Source organism: Hyperolius riggenbachi, chromosome 12 (genome assembly GCF_040937935.1).
Source record: "Hyperolius riggenbachi isolate aHypRig1 chromosome 12, aHypRig1.pri, whole genome shotgun sequence".
NCBI lineage: Eukaryota > Metazoa > Chordata > Amphibia > Anura > Hyperoliidae > Hyperolius > Hyperolius riggenbachi.
In genome coordinates this window covers 223,191,422-223,214,627 of record NC_090657.1, presented here as the reverse complement: position 1 = coordinate 223,214,627, position 23,206 = coordinate 223,191,422, and the positions used below count along the sequence as shown (strand labels likewise).

The window sequence follows — 23,206 nt, the reverse complement described above, 5'->3', positions numbered from 1 at the left end:
AATAAAGCCCGACAGAGCCCCCTGAGGAGGAAGTGGCCCCCTGGAGGCGATTCATAGGCCAAGTATAAGGTTGCGGTAGGACGTCTGTTGGCTCGGGGATGAGCACTTAGAAGGCACTTGGGAAGTGTAGAGCGTAACCAGTCCCCACAGTCGGTCTCTGGGCAGTCCTCCATATGCGGCGGCCATGTTGTCTTCCTGTGCGCCCGCACCGATCTTGGCGTGATGCCACTCAGTACGCGGGCGGCTTGTAGCCATCCTCTGTCTCGGCGTTCTGTGTGAAGGGTGGTCGCTGGTAGTTGTCGCTGACGGCGTCGGGGTAGCTGGAGTACGGAGTCCCCGTGTCCAGGCTGGGGTCCGTGTAGCTGGGGCTGAAATCATCCACTCCCATCCGGTACTTCTTATAGGCCAGCGTGGAGAGAGGGAACTGCGGACAATGGCGGCAAGCAGAGAATGTCAATGTACAGAAAAAACATGGAGGTTTATTTACCAAGAGCAGGGCCGGCACTATAATGAAGGCAAACAAGGCAATTGCCCCAGGGCCCCACATACTGTAGGGTCCACCCAAGATGTCCCCCCTCTCCCCTCCGGCTATACTGATCAAGCGCACAGCTTAGTTCTATAGGACCTGCCGCTGGGACTGCCGAAGTTAATGCAGAGTAGCAGCCCTATCCATGCCTGCGTCTTACTTACGGAGGTCACTTCAGGGGGAAGCCAAGGATCAGCCTGATAGAAGGAAGATTACAAACACGCTAGCTGGAGAGGTAAGTTACTGTATTTATCGGACTATAAGACGCTCCTGACCATAAGATGCACCTAGGTGTAGAGGACAAAAACCAGGGGGAAAAAATATACTAAACCTGGTGCATCCATGGTGAAGGGGCATCTTGTGGATTATGCCCCCTTGTACCTCCCTGTGTCCTCCTCTGCCCCCCTTGTGTCCACCTCTGTCTTCCATGTGACTATCTCTGTCCACCTTGTGACCTCCTCTATGCCCCTTTGTGTCCCCATGTGTCCTTTATGCCCCTTTGTGTCCCCCTGTGTCCTCCTCTATGCCCCTTTGTGTCCCCCTGTGTCCTCCTCTGCATGGGCACAGCACAGGGAGTCCCCAACATTGCGGCAGGTTGGAGGATCATATTGGCAGGCGTTCACAAGTCAGGAACTCCCTGCATTTGGACTATAAGATGCAGTGACTCCCCGCCACCCGTTACGGGGAGCTCTCTTCAGCTGCCAGTGCTTCTCCTGTCTCTGAGGAGAATCGGCCTGACTTATTGGTTTTTAGCCTCTTGCACCTCGGGGTAGTCGGGTTGTGACCGCTGTGCCAATGATGAGGAAGAAATACAGTATGTCACAATGGGTGGGGGCTGCTAGACAGGGGCCTACTCAATTATAATCTGTTTAGCATTGGAAGCCGCACCACCAGGGCTCAGGAGACACAGACTTGTCAGTACAGCTGTACGCTCACGCTAGATTACGGTCTCCCAAACATGCAATTTGTGATTGTTCTGGATGACAGTTTAGGCCTGGTTCACATTAGCATTCGCTGTCCGGATTCGCCTGATCGGATCCGGACCGTATGCAAAGTCTATGCGGACGTTCACATGCGTCCCTTCCGTACAGAACGGATCGGATCCGGACTCCGGACACTTTTCCAACATGCGCTATTTTTCGGGTCCGGATCATCCGGCCAATGCACCTGGGCCGGATCCTGACCCACCACATGCGGCCATGCTGTGCAATGAGAAACGGATGTTTCTCATCACACTGGCAATAGGACCGGATGCTTCCAGCACCGGTCCTATGCTACTTGGGGGGCCCGGACTACACGCCGGTATCCCCCATGCTTGCGGTGCCTTTCTGGCACTGCAAAGTATCTAGTTCCGGCTACTTTATTGTAGCCGGAACTGATACATTCCGGATCCGCAACTTGTGGTTTTCGGGGGCCACCGCAGAGACCCGTACGGTCTCTTTGCGGCCCCCGGACACTTGCGGACTCGAACCGCAAGTGTGAATGGGGCCTTTGGAACCTGTTCTGGGGCCCCAGTGCAACCGCTTAGCTTCTACAGCTATCATTCTACTCAGTGGTGTAGCTAAGGCGCTATGGGCCCCAGTGCAAGTTTTACGTTGCCTGTCCCCCCCCCCCCACCCCAAGGACTCTATACATAATAATTGGTAGGACAAACCAAAACCTGCCAAGGAAAACCACAGAGGTGCAAGAAGGGGATGGGGAACAGCTTGTTAATGATAACTACCATTCAAAGCATCTATAGAAGTAATTATTATGAGCACAGGACCAATAGAGAGCCAATACGGCAGTTGAGGGAGGGCCCGATGGTGTCCCTCTGGCCCAAGGGCCCCAGTGCGGTCGAGACCTCTGCAACCCCTATTGCTATGCCACTAGTTATACTCCAAGATCAATTGATCTGGCATTGGATGTGCCATTGCTCCATGGCCCTTGAGCGCTTCCGCCACCCCCCCCCCCTTCCCGGGTATCTCGCAAACGTCAGTGTTCTCCCCACAATTTTTTCCCGGTCGGGTGGGGGAAACCAGGGGAATTCAGGGCCAGCGCATCTCTGCTTGCAGCATAGGAAAAAATAGTGAGGAGGCAAGCCAATGACAGCCGGGTGCTCTCCAAAGTTAGCCGGGTGGAGCGCCCGACTAAAAGAGCCTGGGGAGAACACTGAACTTTATTTTTATCTCCAGGGCCCCTGAAGTGTAGTGACTCACCTATTGTGGCCAGCACATGCTTCTGCATATTTTTGTGGCTCCATGCACTTCCATTTACATCCTCACCGGGGCGCCGCTCCTCCATGACCCAGCGCATGCTATACATTATAACACGCCACGGGCAGAACAGGTGCTTCGCTTCACTGCAGGCCCCTGGGGACCGAAATAGAGTTGGGGGAACAGAGGGCTGGTGGGGGTCGAATTTGAGAGCCATTAATGGGCTTTGGGGTGGGAGGCCCCGTTGTACTACAGAACCGGCCCTAAGAGACCATCGGTGGGCCAAGTAATCTGGGCCAGAGTTCTTCTTTAAAGTTTTTGCCATTAGTTAAGTTCTAGCAACACAGTGATGATTTCTTGTGCCAATGTATATAAATTGGGTAGACAGGCACGCAATATTTATTGAAAACCGCACTAATGTGGACCTGAACTCTTGCACAGGACAGAAGGAGAAAACCGAGAAATGCACCCTGTATGTATTTATAGAGTTTAGCCTAATTTCCCCCCCACCTGTGACTAATCACATGTTGTAATTTGATCCCTCAGCTGTGTCAGCGTGTGTGCGTGTCTATTGGCTGCCACACTTGTTTTATGACTGGCAAGAGACTGATGATACCCATGCTGTGGGAGGTACCATGAGAGGAGGAGGGGGGTTGTGAATGTTCCTGTCAAAATTAAATAAAAATTGCACAAAATGTTTCTATGTTTATCCATTGTGTAGGCTGCTAAACTATGATACAGATCATTCAATTCATTATTTATGAAAACCTCCTCCCTCCATGCTCTATAACCTTTGCACAGGGCTGTAGACAGACATTTGGGCCCTGTGCGTTTGTGGGGGTGGGGCTTCCTCCTCAGTTACGCCTATTTGTTTCATACTAGGGATGTTCTCTGATGAACTCACCCAGGACAGGATGGAGAAGAAGCTGAAGGCGATTGCCGCTCTGGCATTGGATGCCCCGGTCAGGATACGATCTAGATTGGTTGCAGCCCACTGATTGGCTAGGAAGCAGAAGCCAACGAACCACAGGAAACTCCACAGGCCTGAGAGGGAGAAAGCACAGACTGGTCAGCTGACAGTGATCACGGCAATCACCAAATCCATCCCCTGATGGATCAGCCGGCGGCACACAGAGGGACTGTTACTGAACCGACCTACCTATGGGGTCACCGCATGGCTGTTATGTGGCGCAGGATACCAGACAAGCAGAACTGGGCCCTCTTATATAGGGAGGCCCAACTGCCCCCACCTCACCTGCCGCACAGCATCCCGAGATACCTGCATCACTTCCACGTCATTGCACCCCCCCCCCACACACTTCCCATCACTTCACCTCCCCCCACCCCATTTACCATCACTGCACCTCCCCCCGCCACATATTACTGCACCAGGCTCTCCCCCACATATCACTGCACCTCCCCCCAATCGCTTCCACGTCGCTACATGTCATCCCCCCCCCCCCCCCCCCCCGGTCTGCTAGCCGTGGGTTTGTGGCAGTTCTTCCTCTTCACTGCCCATCCTTAGCTCCGCCCCCTCCACTGGCCGCTTCTACTTCCCAATATGGTGTTACAGCGCACAGCGTGCAGGGGGCGCTGCGCTCTGCGCGGACTTGTGGCGATTGAGGTCAGAACAATAGTGCACCATACAGCTATTAGCTGTATACAGCTGTACTGCGCTCGGGTGGAGGGATCCAGGCAGGCGACAGCCCGCGTGCGTTGGCATTCATTAGACAATGTAGTCCGCTTCTAACTCACCTGCGAATCCCAGATCACCCAGCACGATGTACTTCCGGGTCTGGATGTTGCTGAGGGTCGGGAAATAAGCGTCCAGTCCGAGGAAGACCAGGGCGCCGAGGAAGGCCAGGATCCCGATCCCCACACCATAGTGGCAGGCGTCGTCATTCTGGTTAAAGATGCAGTACGTGTGGGGGTCAGACGAATGATTGTAATATCCGTCCGTCAGGATGCAGGCGAAGACGATGAGCGCAAATAACTGAAAGACACAACAGAAGGCAAAGATTAGCACCTGTGACGCCGCAACCAGCAGAATATACCCTGCGGCAATGGGGGCCCCTCTGTATGCATAATACACATAGTACACGCCAAGCGTAATCCTAACTAATAACACAAACCCCTGACAACTGGACTTAAAGGGGAACTGAAGTAAGAGGTATACGGAGGCTGCCATATTTATTTCCTTTTAATCAATACCAGTTCCCTGGCAGCCCTGCTGGTCTATTTCTCTGTAGTATCTGAATAACACCAGAAACAAGCATGCAGCTAGTCTTGTCAGATCTGACTTTTAAGTCTGAAACACCTGATCTGCTGCATGCTTGTTCAGGGGCTATGGCTAATAGTATTAGAGGCAGAGGATCAGCAGGGCTGCCAAGCAACTGGTACTGCTTAAAAGGAAATAAACATGGCAGCCTCCATATACCTCTCTCTTCAGTTCCCCTTTAAAGGATACCCGAGGTGAAAAAAACGAATGAAAAACAATTGTATCTATCCTCCTCAAAGTTACTTTTTAAGATATCCCACAGTTTTATTTTATATTTAAATCTACTTCATAAGTTTTTACGTTTTTGCTCAATGACACCTTCATTGAAGTATGCCAGAGCTAAAGTCTATGAACTATTAAGCCATATTATCTCTTTCCCGCTGAGAAGCCATTTTCTGCTAGGAAAGTGTTTTATAGCTGTAATTTATTCTCAGTGAGGGTCACACTGTAGTCTGACCCAGTCCTGACTCAGGCCTAGTGCACACCAAAAACCGCTAGCAGATCTGCAAAATGCTATCGGTTTTTGAAGCAGATTTCAGAGCGATTCTAGGCATGTTTAGAGAAGTTTTCTAAACATGCCTAGCTGTTTTTGGAGCGTTTTTGTGTAGCAGATTACAAATATTGTTACAGTAAAGCTTCTGTAATGGGAAAAAGCCTGGAAAACCGCTCTGATCTAGCGTTTTTCAGAGCAGTTTTCCACTTTCCTGTACTGTAACATTGAGGCAGAAACGCTTCAGAAATCCCAAAAAAAATTACTGAAGCCCCCGAGTTTGCGTTTGGGGAAGAAACGAGCCGCTCTGGTGTGCACCAGCCCACTCACTTTCATTAGGCCAGCGGTTTCTACCCTGCAAGCGTTTTAAAAAACACTCCAGAACCGCTCTGGTGAGCCCTCAGACAGGAACTGCCACTAACTTTCAGGCAAAGAAAGAAAAAAAGAGTAACACAGCCTAGTTATTTGTGTGCTAGGCACTGTACATACACATGTCTATCTCATCATGTCACCTTGGTTGTCCTTTAACCACCCTGGCGTTCTATTAAGATCGCCAGGGCGGCTGCATGAGGGTTTTTTTTAAATAAAAAAAAAAAACTATTTCATGCAGCCAACTGAAAGTTGGCTGCATGAAAGCCCACTAGATGGCGCTCCGGAGGCGTTCTTCTGATCGCCTCCGGCGGCCAAAAGTAACACGGAAGGCCGCAATGAGCAGCCTTCCGTGTTTGGCTTCTCCTGTCGCCATGGTGACGAGCGGAGTGACGTCATGGACGTCAGCCGACGTCCTGACGTCAGCCGCCTCCGATCCAGCCCTTAGCGCTGGCCGGAACTATTTGTTCCGGCTGCGCAGGGCTCAGGCGGCTGGGGGGACCCTCTTTCGCCGCTGCTCGCGGCCGATCGCCGCAGAGCGGCGGCGATTGGGCAGCACACGCGGCTGGCAAAGTGCCGGCTGTGTGTGCTGCTCTTTATTTCATCAAAATCGGCCCAGCAGGGCCTGAGCGGCACCCTCTGGCGGTAATGGACGAGCTAAACTCGTCCATACCGCTAAGGTGGTTAAAGAGAACCTGAAGTGAAAATAAAAACTTATGAGATAATACATTTTATGTGTAGTACAGCTAACAAATAGAACATTGGTAGCAAAGAAAGTCTCATATTGTTTCCAGTGCTTTTTATTACAAAATCCTGTGTAACATTAGTGCCGGGCAGCGCTTCCGTGAGAGGCAGAGCATTCAGCTGCAGCCCTGCCTCTCAGCACGTCTATCAGCGCATATCTCTGCCTATCCCCCGCCCCTCTCAGTCTTCCTTCACTGAGAGGGGCGGGGGAGAGGCGGAGATACGCACTGATAGACGCGTAAGGAGGCAGAGCTGCAGCTCTGCCTCCTCCAGCAGCAAAATCCACGACCAACAAAGTTGTGGATTTTGCGGGGGAGAGGGCATCTAGTTAGATTTCAGCCGCGGGGATGCGGCGTTTTAGTTAGGGCAATAACGTTACACAGGATTTTATAATAAAAAGCTGATTTTTAGGAGACTTCAGTGTCTCTTTAAACAGGAAAGAAACACAGAGACAGCTTGAGATAAGGTTTTACTGCAGGAAAGTTCAAAGGGTCATTACTTCTGCTTTGCGTTATAGCTTTTTATATCTTTTTTTTTTTTTGCATAGGTTTGCTATGATCAGTCAGATGAGTGCAGAGATACTATGGGCGGCGGATTCAATGGCAGCAAAACAGCGGTGCACACACAGCGCTCGGCAGTATTCCCGTCACTTCCGCCAGCAGCACCGTGAGTTACGCCACTAGCACGACTCGCGGTACAGTAGCTGGAGTAGCGTGATCATTGCTACGGCAATGCAGGGATGGTCAATGCGATGAAAATACTGTCAAGTTTATGCAGCCTGGCAATGGACCAATCCAATGTAGCCACTAAATCTTGTGATGAAAAAAAAAAAAAAAAACACATTGCTGCTTATTTTCTGGACATTTTTTTTCCATTATAACGTGCTATACAATGTTTGGCTAATCTTCAGCCAATAAAAATTGAACCAAGCTTGAGGAATATCTATGCTTTTAAAAACAAATTTAAAAATAGTTTACGCAGCCTTCTGCTCCAGAACATTTTTTAACCACTTCGTCCACAGGTCAGTAGATATACGTCCTCTGGGACTTCATCTAAGCCACAGGTCAGTAGAATCTACTGACCTGAATTGAAGCAGTGCTGTGCAGGATTGGGCGTGCTCCTGTGCACATTTCTGGCACTATCTGATGCAGGACTAATTGGTGAATGGGAATATAAGTTTCCTGAGCTAATGAGATTGATTTTAACTATTAAAAATACTTGTATTTTCTCATTTCATAGTGAAAAACACACTCTGTAGCATTATTTCAGAATCAAATATCTTCACCATAAATTGAGACAGGAACATAATCTAAGTTTTGTGATAAGCAGTAAGAATAGCCAAACAGAATGTGTGTTTTTTATCCACAATACCACTTTTTATTTTTAAACTGGAGTAGGTAAAACTGAGAAATACATGTTTTTTCTATTTTTTCTTTGTTTTCCCATTAAAGTTCATAGAAAACAAAATTGTTTGAGGGGAAAAAAATGGCATACAATGAAAGCCTAGTTTGTCTTGAAAAAAAACTATATATTTCATTTCTGTGTCATAAGTAGGGATCAAGTTATTTCTGATTAAATAGGGACTAAGGGCTGGTGCACACCAAAACCCGCTAGCAGATCCGCAAAATGCTAGCAGATTTTTAAACGCTTTTTTAAATTTTTATGAGGCGTTTTGCTAGCGTTTTGCGGATTGCTGCTGCGGTTTTCAGTATAGTAGATTTCATATATTGTTACAGTAAAGCTGTTACTGAACAGCTTCTGTAACAAAAACACCTGCAAAACCGCTCTGAAGTGCTGTTTTTCAGAGCGGTTTGCGTTTTTCCTATACTTAACATTGAGGCAGAAACGCATCCGAAATCCAAAAAATGCCTCACCCAGGCATTTTTCGTTTCTGCAAAACGCCTGCCGCTCTGGTGTGCACCACCCCATTGAGATACATTGACCAAGCAGATCCGCAGCCGCAAGCGGATCTGAAAACGCCCAAAAAGCCGCTCGGTGTGCACCAGCCCATAGCGAAACTGTCAAAACTGCTCTGGTCGTTGAAAACAAGGTCTGGATGCGAAGTGGTTAACTACTAGCCGACCACGTCATGCCGATGGGCGTGGCCGCGGCGGCAGCCTCAGGACCGCCTAACGCCGATCGGCGTAAAGTCCCGGGGCTCTGTTTTGCAGGAGATCGTGCGCAGGCTGCGCGCGCATCTCCTGCTTGGTGGTCTGTTAGACGGCAAAACCGGCGTCTAATTACACGTACAGCGCTGCGCTCTGCAACAGTGCTGTACTGGGGACAGCCGTGTGACACGGCTGTCCCCTCCTGAGGCACAGAGGTGGTCAGAAGGGGGAGGGGGGGGGGGAAATCAGAACCCACCAACAGAGAGCTCTGTTGGAGGGGAGAAGGGGGGGGGGGGAAATCACTTGTGTGCTGTGTCGTGTGGCCCTGCAGTTTGGCCTTAAAGAAAACCTGAACTGAAAATGAAACATCAAAATAAATATACGCATGTCATACTTACCTGCTGCATAGTCTACTTATCAATCTCCTTCTCCTCTCCTGCGTCCTGTTTGTCCACTGTGATCAAGGGAACTATCTGTCCTCCATTTTGAAAATGGCTATTACCCCATAACAGCTTTCTGGTCAGCACACTGTAAAACTGTAACATTGCCCACATGAGCCATAGGGAAATATGGACACATCAGTTCTCATCTCAGCTGTAACTGACAGCAACTGATATATATATTAGTTCTGACAAAATGTTGTCAGAACTGGAAGGGATCACTGTACGAAGAAAATGGTGCGCTTCTGAGAGGAACTGATGGCAAGGTAACTATGTAATGTTCATTTGAAGTTACCTCATGTGTTTATTTTAAATAACTTTACTCAGTACAGGTTCTCTTTAAAGCTGCAGTGGCCAAATTCAAGAAAAATGGCCTGGTCTTTAGGGGGTTTTAACACTGCGGTCCTCAAGTGGTTAAAGCGGACCTGAACTCAAAACTTTCTCTCTGCTCTGAAAGATAAGCAACAGTGTCATGTTTTTAAAGAAAACATTACTTTGTTACCGCTGATAGAAATCTAGTCTACTTCAAGCTTTCATGGAAGCAGGCATATTGTTAACATCCTGTGCTTTCAAATGAGCTTATCTGCCATGGCAGTCAGCAGACACAGCGGAGAGATCAAATTACAATATGTGATTACTCACATATGAGGGGGAGTTAAACGGGCTAAACTCTCTAAATACTTACAGGGTGTATTTCTCTGTGTTTTCCTTCTGTCCTGTGCAAGAGTTCAGGTCCACTTTAAAACCAGGTGTTGTATCTACTGACATCGTAACACATGGTGAACAAAAATTTCACAGTGATGCACCTACCAGCAGTAAAGAGGTCACCACCAGTGATAAATGTAAGAATGTAAATCAGGGAGAGGAAAGATTTTATAATAGGCAAATTCTGACTGAAGAATGTATAAATAAATATTGTAACACAATACACAAGACTCCTGGACGGTGCCCTTTGCTCGCAGTGAATGGCAGCATTGTTGATCTTTGTCGATTACAGTACCTGAGCCGTGACAATAATAAATGCTGGGGACAATTAGTATTTCCAGCGACAGACCTCCAGCAGAGCGCGGAGATTAGTGCGGCTGATTCATACATTCCTGAGGGAAGAAACAGGTCTCACAGCAGCCAATCAGCAGTCACCATTGTAAAACTATCTGCACAGAAGCGGGGTAAAGTTTATTTCTGGTTGCCATGGTTATGTCACATCGCTGAGGTCACCAGGCCTTTCTTCTCATCAGCGTCTAGAAAACTGGTTCAACGCAACACAGCAAGTTCTGGAGGGGCAGACTGACTGCAAGTAATGAGGAGGATCTTCCCTGACTGCTGGAGGGGGGGGGGGGGGGTGTTATGACGAGGGGAACCCCTATGAGTATGGTGGGGGTATTGGGGGGTGTCATGTGTGAGCTACATGGACATTCCTACTACTCCACAGCAAAAAGGCTTCACGGGAGAGAGCCGGGGGGGGCGCTGGGCCTCCCCCGGAGGAGAGCCGGGGGGCGCTGGGCCTCCCCCGGAGGAGAGCCGGGGGGCGCTGGGCCTCCCCCGGAGGAGAGCCGGGGGGCGCTGGGCCTCCCCCGGAGGAGTGCCAGGGGGCGCTGGGCCTCCCCCGGAGGAGTGCCAGGGGGCGCTGGGCCTCCCCCGGAGGAGAGTCAGGGGGCGCTGGGCCTTTCCCGGAGGAGAGCCAAGGGGCGCTGGGCCTTCCCCGGAGGAGAGCCAAGGGGGCGCTGGGCCTTCCCCGGAGGAGAGCCAGGGGGCGCTGGGCCTTCCCCGGAGGAGAGCCAGGGGGCGCTGGGCCTTCCACGGAGGAGAGCCAGGGGGCGCTGGGCCTTCCACGGAGGAGAGCCAGGGGGCGCTGGGCCTTCCACGGAGGAGAGCCAGGGGGCGCTGGGCCTTCCACGGAGGAGAGCCAGGGGGCGCTGGGCCTTCCACGGAGGAGAGCCAGGGGGCGCTGGGCCTTCCACGGAGGAGAGCCAGGGGGCGCTGGGCCTTCCACGGAGGAGAGCCAGGGGGCGCTGGGCCTTCCACGGAGGAGAGCCAGGGGGCGCTGGGCCTTCCACGGAGGAGAGCCAGGGGGCGCTGGGCCTTCCACGGAGGAGAGCCAGGGGGCGCTGGGCCTTCCACGGAGGAGAGCCAGGGGGCGCTGGGCATTAACAGCGGGGTGAGCAGGGGGACAGAGAACCAACAAGAAGCCAGGAGATTAAAATCGGCCCTCAAGCCTCTCCTTAAAACTGAAATTTTTGGGTGAAATGACCTTTTTACCCCAACGTGCATTTCTTGAGAGCTTGTCAGGTAACATTGCACACAGGTGTGACATTCAGAGCCAGCAGGGCGATGAGGCCAACATATCGCCATTCCCTGCCCCCGCTGTGACCTCACAAACATCACACCTCACCAACCACACATCCGATGTTTGCAGAGCGCAGATAGCAGGTCAGAGCGACAAACAACCCTCCCCCAAAGCAATCATGGCCGTAAAGGACTCCAAACCTGCTTCCTTTGAGTGCTGTCCCCAGCTTGTCCTATTCTAAGCATGGAGAATGACAATATGGACCCTCACAAGCTGAAATCCTGACTGTCACTAGTATACTAGTGCGTATTTCCCCGCCATTATGTGTGAGATTGGCAGAAGTGATACAATCGCTAACAAGGTTATTAAAAAAAAAAAGTTGCTGGAAGTTTTTGAAAATTGGAGATTGCAATGCAAATCCTATAGCACTGTTTTGGCATGCAATTTGCATGCGCTCCTATTTGTTTGACCCAATCGCAAACGCAGGAAAAATACAGCGCGTGATTGGCTGTAAAGTCGATTGCATCACTCTGCACCGAAAAGCATAACTATGCTATGGCGCCCTTCCGATCAAACACATTCGCTTTGCCAATCGGGTTTGAATCACATGCAGCGTGGAAGGGCCCTTACTGTGGTACAAAGTACTCTTAAAAATTCATGTCACTGAAGGCTATCCACACATTCAATATTTATTGGTTGAAATGGTCTTTGCAGACCGTTTTCAGGGAGCTGTTTTTGAACATGAGCTGTACAGACACATCGGTGGGTTTCCAAGCAAGCAGTAAGTACTGCTCTATAGAGATGGCAGGGTGGCAGTGCAAAAGCACACACGAGGGGAAAATAAACTAATGAAATAAACAATTGTATCGATCCTCCTGCTCCTGAAAAATTGACTTTTTTAGATATCCCACAGTTTTATTTTATACTTAAATCTAATTTTTACTGTTTTATTGCTTTTGCTCAATGACACATTCATTGAAGTATGCCAGAGCTAAAATCTATGAACTATCGACCACTTTTTACCTCTTTCCTGTTCTCAGAAGCCATTTGCTGCTAGGAAAGGGTTTTATAGTTAATTTCTTGTCAGTTATGGTCACACTTTAGTCTGTCCCAGTCCTGACTCAGACAGGAACTGCCACTTACATACCTGATGTTTAACTCTTTCAGGCAGAGAAAGAAAAAACGCAACACAGCCTAGTTATTTGTGTGCTAGGCACTGTACATACACATGTCTATCTCATGTCACATGTCACTTCGGGTGTCCTTTAAAGCCCACCTGAAAAAGAGAGGGATATGGAGGATGCCATATTTATTTCCTGTTAAGCAATACCAGTTGCCTGGCTGCGGTAGCATCTGAATCACACACCTGAAACAAGCATGCTACACTTCAGTCACCTGATCTGCATGCTTGTTCAGGGGTATGGCTAAAAGTATTAGAGGCAGAGGATCAGCAGGATAGACAGGAAACTGGTATTGCTTATAAGGAAATAAATATGGCAGCCTACATACCCCTCTTGTTACCGTTGTCCTTTAAAGGGAAACTAAACTGAGAAGGATATGGATTTTTCCTTTTTAAAAAATACCAGTTGCCCGACTCCCCTGCTGATCCTGTGCCTCTAATGCTTTTAGCCACAGCCCCTGAACAAGCATGCAGATCAGGTGCTCTGACTGAAGTCAGACTGGATTAGCTGCATGCTTGTTTCAGGTGTGTGATTCAGCCACTACTGCAGCCAATAGACAAGCAGGGCTGCCAGACAACTGGTATTGTTGAAAAGGTAACATCCATATCCCTCTCAGTTTAGGTTCCCTTTAAGTTCACACAGAACAAAAGAGGTGTATGATGATGCGATCAGCCCCGTAGGCCAACAATTTCAGGGGGCGTGTCTACACATACTGAAGACTGTCAGCCGAGAGGATCAGGAAGGATAGTTCTGGCCTATGGACGATCCGGGGGCAATGTGTTCTGGAAAAGGAAACCCACATGAACAGAACAGAGAAACTCCATGCTGCTGGGCTCTGAACCCGGGACCCCAGCGCTGCAAGGCATCCGGGCATCTCTGTACCACTACAGGTGCCCACTACTGATCCAATCTCCCAAACGATCAACTCTCTGATCCAATCACTGCGATCAATCAAAAACGATTGTTAGGGCCCACACAACAACAGAGGGGGAAATGTTGTGCAATCCAACCAGACTAAAACAATCAGCCAAACATTCTACTGAGCTCGTCTTCAGCGGAGCGCGGCCAAACATGGAGAGGAACTCCCAAGGATGGGCTCTACAGGGGGCCGGGGGGTCCCCAACCCTCTTACAGTCCACCTCCAAATATCTACATTTTATAAATAACTTCAGGTTTCCTTAAAGAGGCCCTGTAGTGGCATATAGTAGAATGCAGTAAAGAGGCCCTGTAGTGGCATATAGCAGAATGCAGTAATGAGGCCCTGTAGTGGCATATAGCAGAATGCAGTAGAGGCCCTGTAGTGACATATAGCAGAATGCAGTAAAGAGGCCCTGTAGTGACATATAGCAGAATGCAGTAAAGAGGCCCTGTAGTGACATATAGCAGAATGCAGTAAAGAGGCCCTGTAGTGGCATATAGCAGAATGCAGTAAAGAGGCCCTGTAGTGACATATAGCAGAATGCAGTAAAGAGGCCCTGTAGTGGCATATAGCAGAATGCAGTAAAGAGGCCCTGTAGTGACATATAGCAGAATGCAGTAAAGAGGCCCTGTAGTGATATAGCAGAATGTAGTAAAGAGGCCCTGTAGTGACATATAGTAGAATGCAGTAAAGAGACCCTGCAGTGACATATAGCAGAATGCAGTAAAGAGGCCTTGTAGTGACATATAGTAGAATGCAGTAAAGAGGCCCTGTAGTGACATATAGTAGAATGCAGTAAAGAGGCCCTGTAGTGACATATAGCAGAATGCAGTAAAGAGGCCCTGTAGTGACATATAGTGGAATGCAGTAAAGAGGCTCTGTAGTGACATATAGCAGAATGCAGTAAAGAGGCCCTGTAGTGACATATAGCAGAATGCAGTAAAGAGGCCCTGTAGTGGCATATAGCAGAATGCAGTAAAGAGGCCCTGTAGTGACATATAGCAGAATGCAGTAAAGAGGCCCTGTAGTGACATATAGCGGAATGCAGTAAAGAGGCCCTGTAGTGACATATAGTAGAATGCAGTAAAGAGGCCCTGTAGTGGCATATAGCAGAATGCAGTAAAGAGGCCCTGTAGTGACATAGCAGAATGCAGTAAAGAGGCCCTGTAGTGACATATAGCAGAATGCAGTAAAGAGGCCATGTAGTGACATATAGCAGAATGCAGTAAAGAGACCCTGTAGTGACATATAGCAGAATGCAGTAAGGAGGCCATGTAGTGACATATAGTAGAATGCAGTAAAGAGGCCCTGTAGTGACAAATAGCAGAATGCAGTAAAGAGGCCCTGTAGTGACAAATAGCAGAATGCAGTAAAGAGGCCCTGTAGTGACAAATAGCAGAATGCAGTAAAGAGGCCCTGTAGTGACATTAAGCAGAATGCAGTAAAGAGACCCTGTAGTGACATATAGCAGAATGCAGTAAAGAGACCCTGTAGTGACATATAGCAGAATGCAGTAAAGAGGCCCTGTAGTGACATATAGCAGAATGCAGTAAAGAGGCCCTGTAGTGACATATAGTGGAATGCAGTAAAGAGGCCCTGTAGTGACATAGCAGAATGCAGTAAAGAGGCCCTGTAGTGACATATAGCAGAATGCAGTAAAGGGGCCCTGTAGTGACATAGCAGAATGCAGTAAAGAGGCCCTGTAGTGCCATATACTGTAGCAGAATGCAGTAAAGAGGCCCTGTAGTGACATATAGCAGAATGCAGTAAAGGGGCCCTGTAGTGACATATAGCAGAACGCAGTAAAGAGGCCCTGTAGTGACATATAGCAGAATGCCGTAAAGAGACCCTGTAGTGACATAGCAGAATGCAGTAAAGAGGCCCTGTAGTGACATATAGTGGAATGCAGTAAAGAGGCCCTGTAGTGACATATAGTGGAATGCAGTAAAGAGGCCCTGTAATGACATATAGCGGAATGCAGTAAAGAGGCCCTGTAATGACATATAGCGGAATGCCGTAAAGAGGCCCTGTAGTGACATATAGCAGAATGCAGTAAAGAGGCCCTGTAGTGACATATAGTAGAATGCAGTAAAGAGGCCCTGTAGTGGCATATAGTAGAATGCAGTAAAGAGGCCCTGTAGTGGCATATAGTAGAATGCAGTAAATAGGCCCTGTAGTGGCATATAGCAGATTGCAGTAAAGAGGCCCTGTAGTGACATATAGCAGAATGCAGTAAAGAGGCCCTGTAATGACATATAGCAGAATGCAGTAAAGAGGCCCTGTAATGACATATAGTAGAATGCAGTAAAGAGGCCCTGTAGTGACATATAGCAGAATGCAGTAAAGAGGCCCTGTAGTGACATATAGCAGAATGCAGTAAAGAGGCCCTGTAGTGACATATAGCAGAATGCCATAAAGAGACCCTGTAGTGACATATAGCAGAATGCCGTAAAGAGACCCTGTAGTGACATATAGCAGAATGCCATAAAGAGACCCTGTAGTGACATATAGCAGAATGCCGTAAAGAGGCCCTGTAGTGACATATAGCAGAATGCAGTAAAGAGGCCCTGTAGTGACATATAGTAGAATGCAGTAAAGAGGCCTGTAGTGACGTAGCAGAATGCAGTAAAGAGGCCCTGTAGTGACACATAGCAGAATGCTGTAAAGAGGCCCTGTAGTGACATATAGTAGAATGCAGTAAAGAGGCCCTGTAGTGACACATAGCAGAATGCTGTAAAGAGGCCCTGTAGTGACACATAGCAGAATGCTGTAAAGAGGCCCTGTAGTGACATAGCAGAATGCATTGTTATTCAGGATACCCACTTTTATGGCAATATTCCTGGTTTCAGCATCAGAAACCCTTCCTATATCTATATATTGCTGTAAATCTATATGTAGCCCCACCCTCCTAGTGATGCTTAGCCTAGGCTGTTTAGCTATGCAAAATTATCCTCCCAGAGCATTATGGGAGACCAGGCATTATCTTCACTGGCTTTAGAACACCGTAAACAAACACCTCGTAGAGTTCACCTGACAGGACTAAAGAGGTCCTCATGTGATAAATGTCAGAATGTAAATCAGTAAAAGGAAATATTTTACAATGGACAATCACTGACTAAATAATCTATCCATGAATATTGCAAAGAAAAATAAATAAGCAATTTGATTCATGACATTATTTTCACTACAGTTCCTCTTTGAGCTAAACCAGCAGGTCAGCTGGGAGGGGCAGGAAAGAGCACACTCCCACACAGCTGGGAGGGGCAAGAGAGAGCACACTCCCACACAGCTGGGAGGGGCAGGAAAGAGCACACTCCCACACAGATGTTTTCTGAAGCACGAAATTGTGATTTTGCATCACGAAAACATAACTTAAGACTTTTTGTCTTTTTAATCTTGAGAGCCTTATGCAGTCGAGGAAGAAAAAGAGGAACAAAAAATATCTGGCTCACAGTCCTCGCGCCTTACAGGTCTGACAGACTGTGTGGTCTCTTCCCATCATCTTGTCATACAAAACATTCAATGTGATGTGATATCACAGCTACTCCCAGTCTACGCGCCCCGCGCAGCCGCCAGACTCAATACCAGGCCGCTACACCGCGCTTTCACTATGACTGCGGTGCAAGAAAACAGAATGAGAGTCAGGGGAAAAAACAACTCACAGCTTTTCTACTTTGCTGGTTGATTTTTGTTCGCAGAAAGTGACTCGCGTTGCCGCCTACTCTGACACGCCACTTCCTGTCCGCACATACCCAGAACTCAGCGCTGAGGCTACGGACAGGTACCCCGAGGTGTGCGAAACCAGCGTCATCCCAACCGACGCGTCACAAGCCTGCCAGGAAGTGTGGCTCAGCAGTAATTTACAGCAGTTCTTTTTAAAGAGATCTTTGTGTTAGAAAACAGGCGTCCACATTGCACAAGGATACGGTTTTCACCTGAAATCAGCGAGTTTCAAAGAAAAGCCAAAAGATACTCAGATGAGTTCAGTGTGCTCAACACAGCAGACCGACTCACGGAGGAGGAACAAAAGCTTTCATACCCAACCCAGTATTAGTATAGTGTTCCTAATAAAGGGAGGCCCTGCCCAGTATTAGTATAGTGTTCCTAATAAAGGGAGGCCCTGCCCAGTATTAGTATAGTGTTCCTAATAAAGGGAGGATCTGCCCAGTATTAGTATAGTATTCCTAATAAAGGGAGGCCCTACCCAGTATTAGTATAGTGGTCCTAATAAAGGGAGGCCCTACCCAGTATTATTATAGTGGTCCTAATAAAGGGAGGCCCTACCCAGTATTAGTATAGCGTTCCTAATAAAGGGAGGCCATGCCCAGTATTAGTATAGTGTTCCTAATAAGGGGAGGCCCTACCCAGTATTAGTATAGTGGTCCTAATAAAGGGAGGCCCTACCCAGTATTAGTATAGTGGTCCTAATAAAGGGAGGCCCTACCCAGTATTAGTATAGTGGTCCTAATAAAGGGAGGCCCTACCCAGTATTAGTATAGTGGTCCTAATAAAGGGAGGCCCTACCCAGTATTAGTATAGTGTTCCTAATAAAGGGAGGCCCTGCCCAGCATTAGTATAGTGTCCCTAATAAAGGGAGACCCTACCCAGTATTAGTATAGTGTTCCTAATAAAGGGAGACCCTGCCCAGTATTAGTATAGTGTTCCTAATAAAGGGAGACCCTGCCCAGTATTAGTATAGTGTTCCTAATAAAGGGAGGCCCTACCCAGTATTAGTATAGTGTTCCTAATAAAGGGAGGTCCTACCCAGTATTAGTATAGTGGTCCTAATAAAGGGAGGTCCTACCCAGTATTAGTATAGTGGTCCTAATAAAGGGAGGCCCTACCCAGTATTAGTATAGTGTTCCTAATAAAGGGAGGCCCTGCCCAGCATTAGTATAGTGTTCCTAATAAAGGGAGGCCCTGCCCAGCATTAGTATAGTGTCCCTAATAAAGGGAGACCCTACCCAGTATTAGTATAGTGGTCCTAATAAAGGGAGGCCCTACCCAGTATTAGTATAGTGTTCCTAATAAAGGGAGGCCCTACCCAGTATTAGTATAGTGTTCCTAATAAAGGGAGGCCCTGCCCAGCATTAGTATAGTGTCCCTAATAAAGGGAGACCCTACCCAGTATTAGTATAGTGTTCCTAATAAAGAGAGACCCTGCCCAGTATTAGTATAGTGTTCCTAATAAAGGGAGGCCCTGCCCAGTATTAGTATAGTGTTCCTAATAAAGGGAGACCCTACCCAGTATTAGTATAGTGTTCCTAATAAAGGGAGACCCTGCCCAGTATTAGTATAGTGTTCCTAATAAAGGGAGGCCATGCCCAGTATTAGTATAGTGTTCCTAATAAAGGAAGGCCTTACCCAGTATTAGTATAGTGTTCCTAATAAAGGGAGGCCATGCCCAGTATTAGTATAGTGTTCCTAATAAAGGGAGGCCCTGCCCAGTATTAGTATAGTGTTCCTAATAAGAGGAGACCTTACCCAGTATTAGTATATAGTGTTCCTAATAAAGGGAGGCCCTACCCAGTATTAGTATAGTGTTCCTAATAACAGGAGACCCTACCCAGTATTAGTATAGTGTTCCTAATAAAGGGAGGCCATGCCCAGTATTAGTATAGTGTTCCTAATAAATGGAGACCCTGCCCAGTATTAGTATAGTGTTCCTAATAAAAGGGAGGTCCTACCCAGTATTAGTATAGTGCGCCTAATAAAGGGAGGCCTTACCCACTATTAGTATAGTGTTCCTAATAAAGGGAGACCCTGCCCAGTATTAGTATAGCGTTCCTAATAAAGGGAGGCCCTACCCAGTATTAGTATAGTGTTCCTAATAAAGGAAGGCCTTACCCAGTATTAGTATAGTGTTCCTAATAAAGGGAGACCCTGCCCAGTATTAGTATAGTGTGCCTAATAAAGGGAGACCCTGCCCGGTATTAGTATAGTGTCCCTAATAAAGGGGGACCCTGCCCAGTATTAGTATAGTGTTCCTAATAAAGGGAGGCCCTACCCAGTATTAGTATAGCGTTCCTAATAAAGGGAGGCAATGCCCAGTATTAGTATAGTGTTCCTAATAAAGGGAGGCCCTGCCCAGTATTAGTATAGTGTTCCTAATAAAGGAAGGCCTTACCCAGTATTAGTATAGTGTTCCTAATAAAGGGAGACCCTGCCCAGTATTAGTATAGTGTTCCTAATAAAGGGAGGCCCTACCCAGTATTAGTATAGCGTTCCTAATAAAGGGAGGCCATGCCCAGTATTAGTATAGTGTTCCTAATAAAGGAAGGCCTTACCCAGTATTAGTATAGTGTTCCTAATAAAGGGAGGCCCTACCCAGTATTAGTATAGTGTTCCTAATAAAGGGAGGCCTTACCCAGTATTAGTATAGCGCTCCTAATAAAGGGAGGCCATGCCCAGTATTAGTATTATGTTCCTAATAAAGGGAGGCCCTGCCCAGTATTAGTATAGTGTTCCTAATAAATGGAAACCCTACCCAGTAATAGTATAGTGTTCCTAATAAAGGGAGACCATGCCCAGTATTAGTATAGTGTTCCTAATAAAGGGAGGCCCTGCCCAGTATTAGTATAGTGTTCCTAATAAAGGGAGGCCCTGCCCAGTATTAGTATAGTGTTCCTAATAAAGGGAGGCCCTGCCCAGTATTAGTATAGTGTTCCTAATAAAGGGAGACCCTGCCCAGTATTAGTATAGTGTCCCTAATAAAGGGAGACCCTGCCCAGTATTAGTATAGCGTTCCTAATAAAGGAAGGCCTTACCCAGTATTAGTATAGCGTTCCTAATAAAGGGAGGCCCTACCCAGTATTAGTATAGTGTTCCTAATAAAGGGAGACCCTGCCCAGTATTAGTATAGTGTCCCTAATAAAGGGAGGCCATGCCCAGTATTAGTATAGTGTTCCTAATAAAGGGAGGCCCTGCCCAGTATTAGTATAGCGTTCCTAATAAAGGGAGGCCCTACCCAGTATTAGTATAGTGTTCCTAATAAAGGGAGGCCTTACCCAGTATTAGTATATCGCTCCTAATAAAGGGAGGCCATGCCCAGTGTTAGTATTATGTTCCTAATAAAGGGAGGCCCTGCCCAGTATTAGTATAGTGTTCCTAATAAATGGAAACCCTACCCAGTAATAGTATAGTGTTCCTAATAAAGGGAGGCCCTGCCCAGTATTAGTATAGTGTTCCTAATAAAGGGAGGCCCTGCCCAGTATTAGTATAGTGTTCCTAATAAAGGGAGGCCCTGCTCAGTATTAGTATAGTGTTCCTAATAAAGGGAGGCCCTGCCCAGTATTAGTATAGTGTTCCTAATAAAGGGAGGCCCTGCCCAGTATTAGTATAGTGTTAATAAAGGGAGGCCCTGCCCAGTATTAGTATAGTGTTCCTAATAAAGGGAGGCCCTGCCCAGTATTAGTATAGTGTTCCTAATAAAGGGAGGCCCTACCCAGTATTAGTATAGTGTTCCTAATAAAGGGAGGCCCTGCCCAGTATTAGTATAGCGTTCCTAATAAAGGGAGGCCCTACCCAGTATTAGTATAGTGTTCCTAATAAAGGAAGGCCTTACCCAGTATTAGTATAGTGTTCCTAATAAAGGGAGGCCCTACCCAGTATTAGTATAGTGTTCCTAATAAAGGGAGGCCTTACCCAGTATTAGTATAGCGCTCCTAATAAAGGGAGGCCATGCCCAGTATTAGTATTATGTTCCTAATAAAGGGAGGCCCTGCCCAGTATTAGTATAGTGTTCCTAATAAATGGAAACCCTACCCAGTAATAGTATAGTGTTCCTAATAAAGGGAGACCATGCCCAGTATTAGTATAGTGTTCCTAATAAAGGGAGGCCCTGCCCAGTATTAGTATAGTGTTCCTAATAAAGGGAGGCCCTGCCCAGTATTAGTATAGTGTTCCTAATAAAGGGAGGCCCTGCCCAGTATTAGTATAGTGTTCCTAATAAAGGGAGACCCTGCCCAGTATTAGTATAGTGTTCCTAATAAAGGGAGACCCTGCCCAGTATTAGTATAGTGTTCCTAATAAAGGGAGACCCTGCCCAGTATTAGTATAGTGTTCCTAATAAAGGGAGACCCTGCCCAGTATTAGTATAGTGTTCCTAATAAAGGGAGACCCTGCCCAGTATTAGTATAGTGTTCATAATAAAGGGAGACCCTGCCCAGTATTAGTATAGTGTTCCTAATAAAGGGAGGCCCTACCCAGTATTAGTATAGTGTTCCTAATAAAGGGAGGTCCTACCCAGTATTAGTATAGTGGTCCTAATAAAGGGAGGTCCTACCCAGTATTAGTATAGTGGTCCTAATAAAGGGAGGCCCTACCCAGTATTAGTATAGTGTTCCTAATAAAGGGAGGCCCTGCCCAGCATTAGTATAGTGTCCCTAATAAAGGGAGACCCTACCCAGTATTAGTATAGTGGTCCTAATAAAGGGAGGCCCTACCCAGTATTAGTATAGTGTTCCTAATAAAGGGAGGCCCTACCCAGTATTAGTATAGTGTTCCTAATAAAGGGAGGCCCTGCCCAGCATTAGTATAGTGTCCCTAATAAAGGGAGACCCTACCCAGTATTAGTATAGTGTTCCTAATAAAGAGAGACCCTGCCCAGTATTAGTATAGTGTTCCTAATAAAGGGAGGCCATGCCCAGTATTAGTATAGTGTTCCTAATAAAGGAAGGCCTTACCCAGTATTAGTATAGTGTTCCTAATAAAGGGAGGCCATGCCCAGTATTAGTATAGTGTTCCTAATAAAGGGAGGCCCTGCCCAGTATTAGTATAGTGTTCCTAATAAGAGGAGACCTTACCCAGTATTAGTATATAGTGTTCCTAATAAAGGGAGGCCCTACCCAGTATTAGTATAGTGTTCCTAATAACAGGAGACCCTACCCAGTATTAGTATAGTGTTCCTAATAAAGGGAGGCCATGCCCAGTATTAGTATAGTGTTCCTAATAAATGGAGACCCTGCCCAGTATTAGTATAGTGTTCCTAATAAAAGGGAGGTCCTACCCAGTATTAGTATAGTGCGCCTAATAAAGGGAGGCCTTACCCACTATTAGTATAGTGTTCCTAATAAAGGGAGACCCTGCCCAGTATTAGTATAGCGTTCCTAATAAAGGGAGGCCCTACCCAGTATTAGTATAGTGTTCCTAATAAAGGAAGGCCTTACCTAGTATTAGTATAGTGTTCCTAATAAAGGGAGACCCTGCCCAGTATTAGTATAGTGTGCCTAATAAAGGGAGACCCTGCCCGGTATTAGTATAGTGTCCCTAATAAAGGGAGGCCCTACCCAGTATTAGTATAGCGTTCCTAATAAAGGGAGGCAATGCCCGGTATTAGTATAGTGTTCCTAATAAAGGGAGGCCTTACCCAGTATTAGTATAGTGTTCCTAATAAAGGGAGACCCTGCCCAGTATTAGTATAGTGTTCCTAATAAAGGGAGGCCCTACCCAGTATTAGTATAGCGTTCCTAATAAAGGGAGGCAATGCCCGGTATTAGTATAGTGTTCCTAATAAAGGAAGGCCTTACCCAGTATTAGTATAGTGTTCCTAATAAAGGGAGACCCTGCCCAGTATTAGTATAGTGTTCCTAATAAAGGGAGGCCCTACCCAGTATTAGTATAGCGTTCCTAATAAAGGGAGGCCATGCCCAGTATTAGTATAGTGTTCCT

The 23,206-nt window shown here is 47.2% G+C and overlaps 1 protein-coding gene across 1 annotated transcript in view; it reads right to left on the bottom strand.

The window, feature by feature from the left end:
- Window positions 1-137: 137 nt before the first annotated feature.
- Window positions 138-23,206, bottom strand: part of SYNGR2 (synaptogyrin 2) — a 35,966-nt gene continuing 12,897 nt past the window's right edge. The window contains exons 2-4 of the mRNA XM_068262417.1: window positions 4,477-4,714; window positions 3,626-3,765; window positions 138-424 (exon numbers count right to left, since the gene is read on the bottom strand). Coding sequence (XP_068118518.1) covers window positions 230-424; window positions 3,626-3,765; window positions 4,477-4,714 — 573 coding nt within the window. The 3' untranslated portion in view covers window positions 138-229. The remainder of the gene's footprint in view (window positions 425-3,625; window positions 3,766-4,476; window positions 4,715-23,206) is intronic.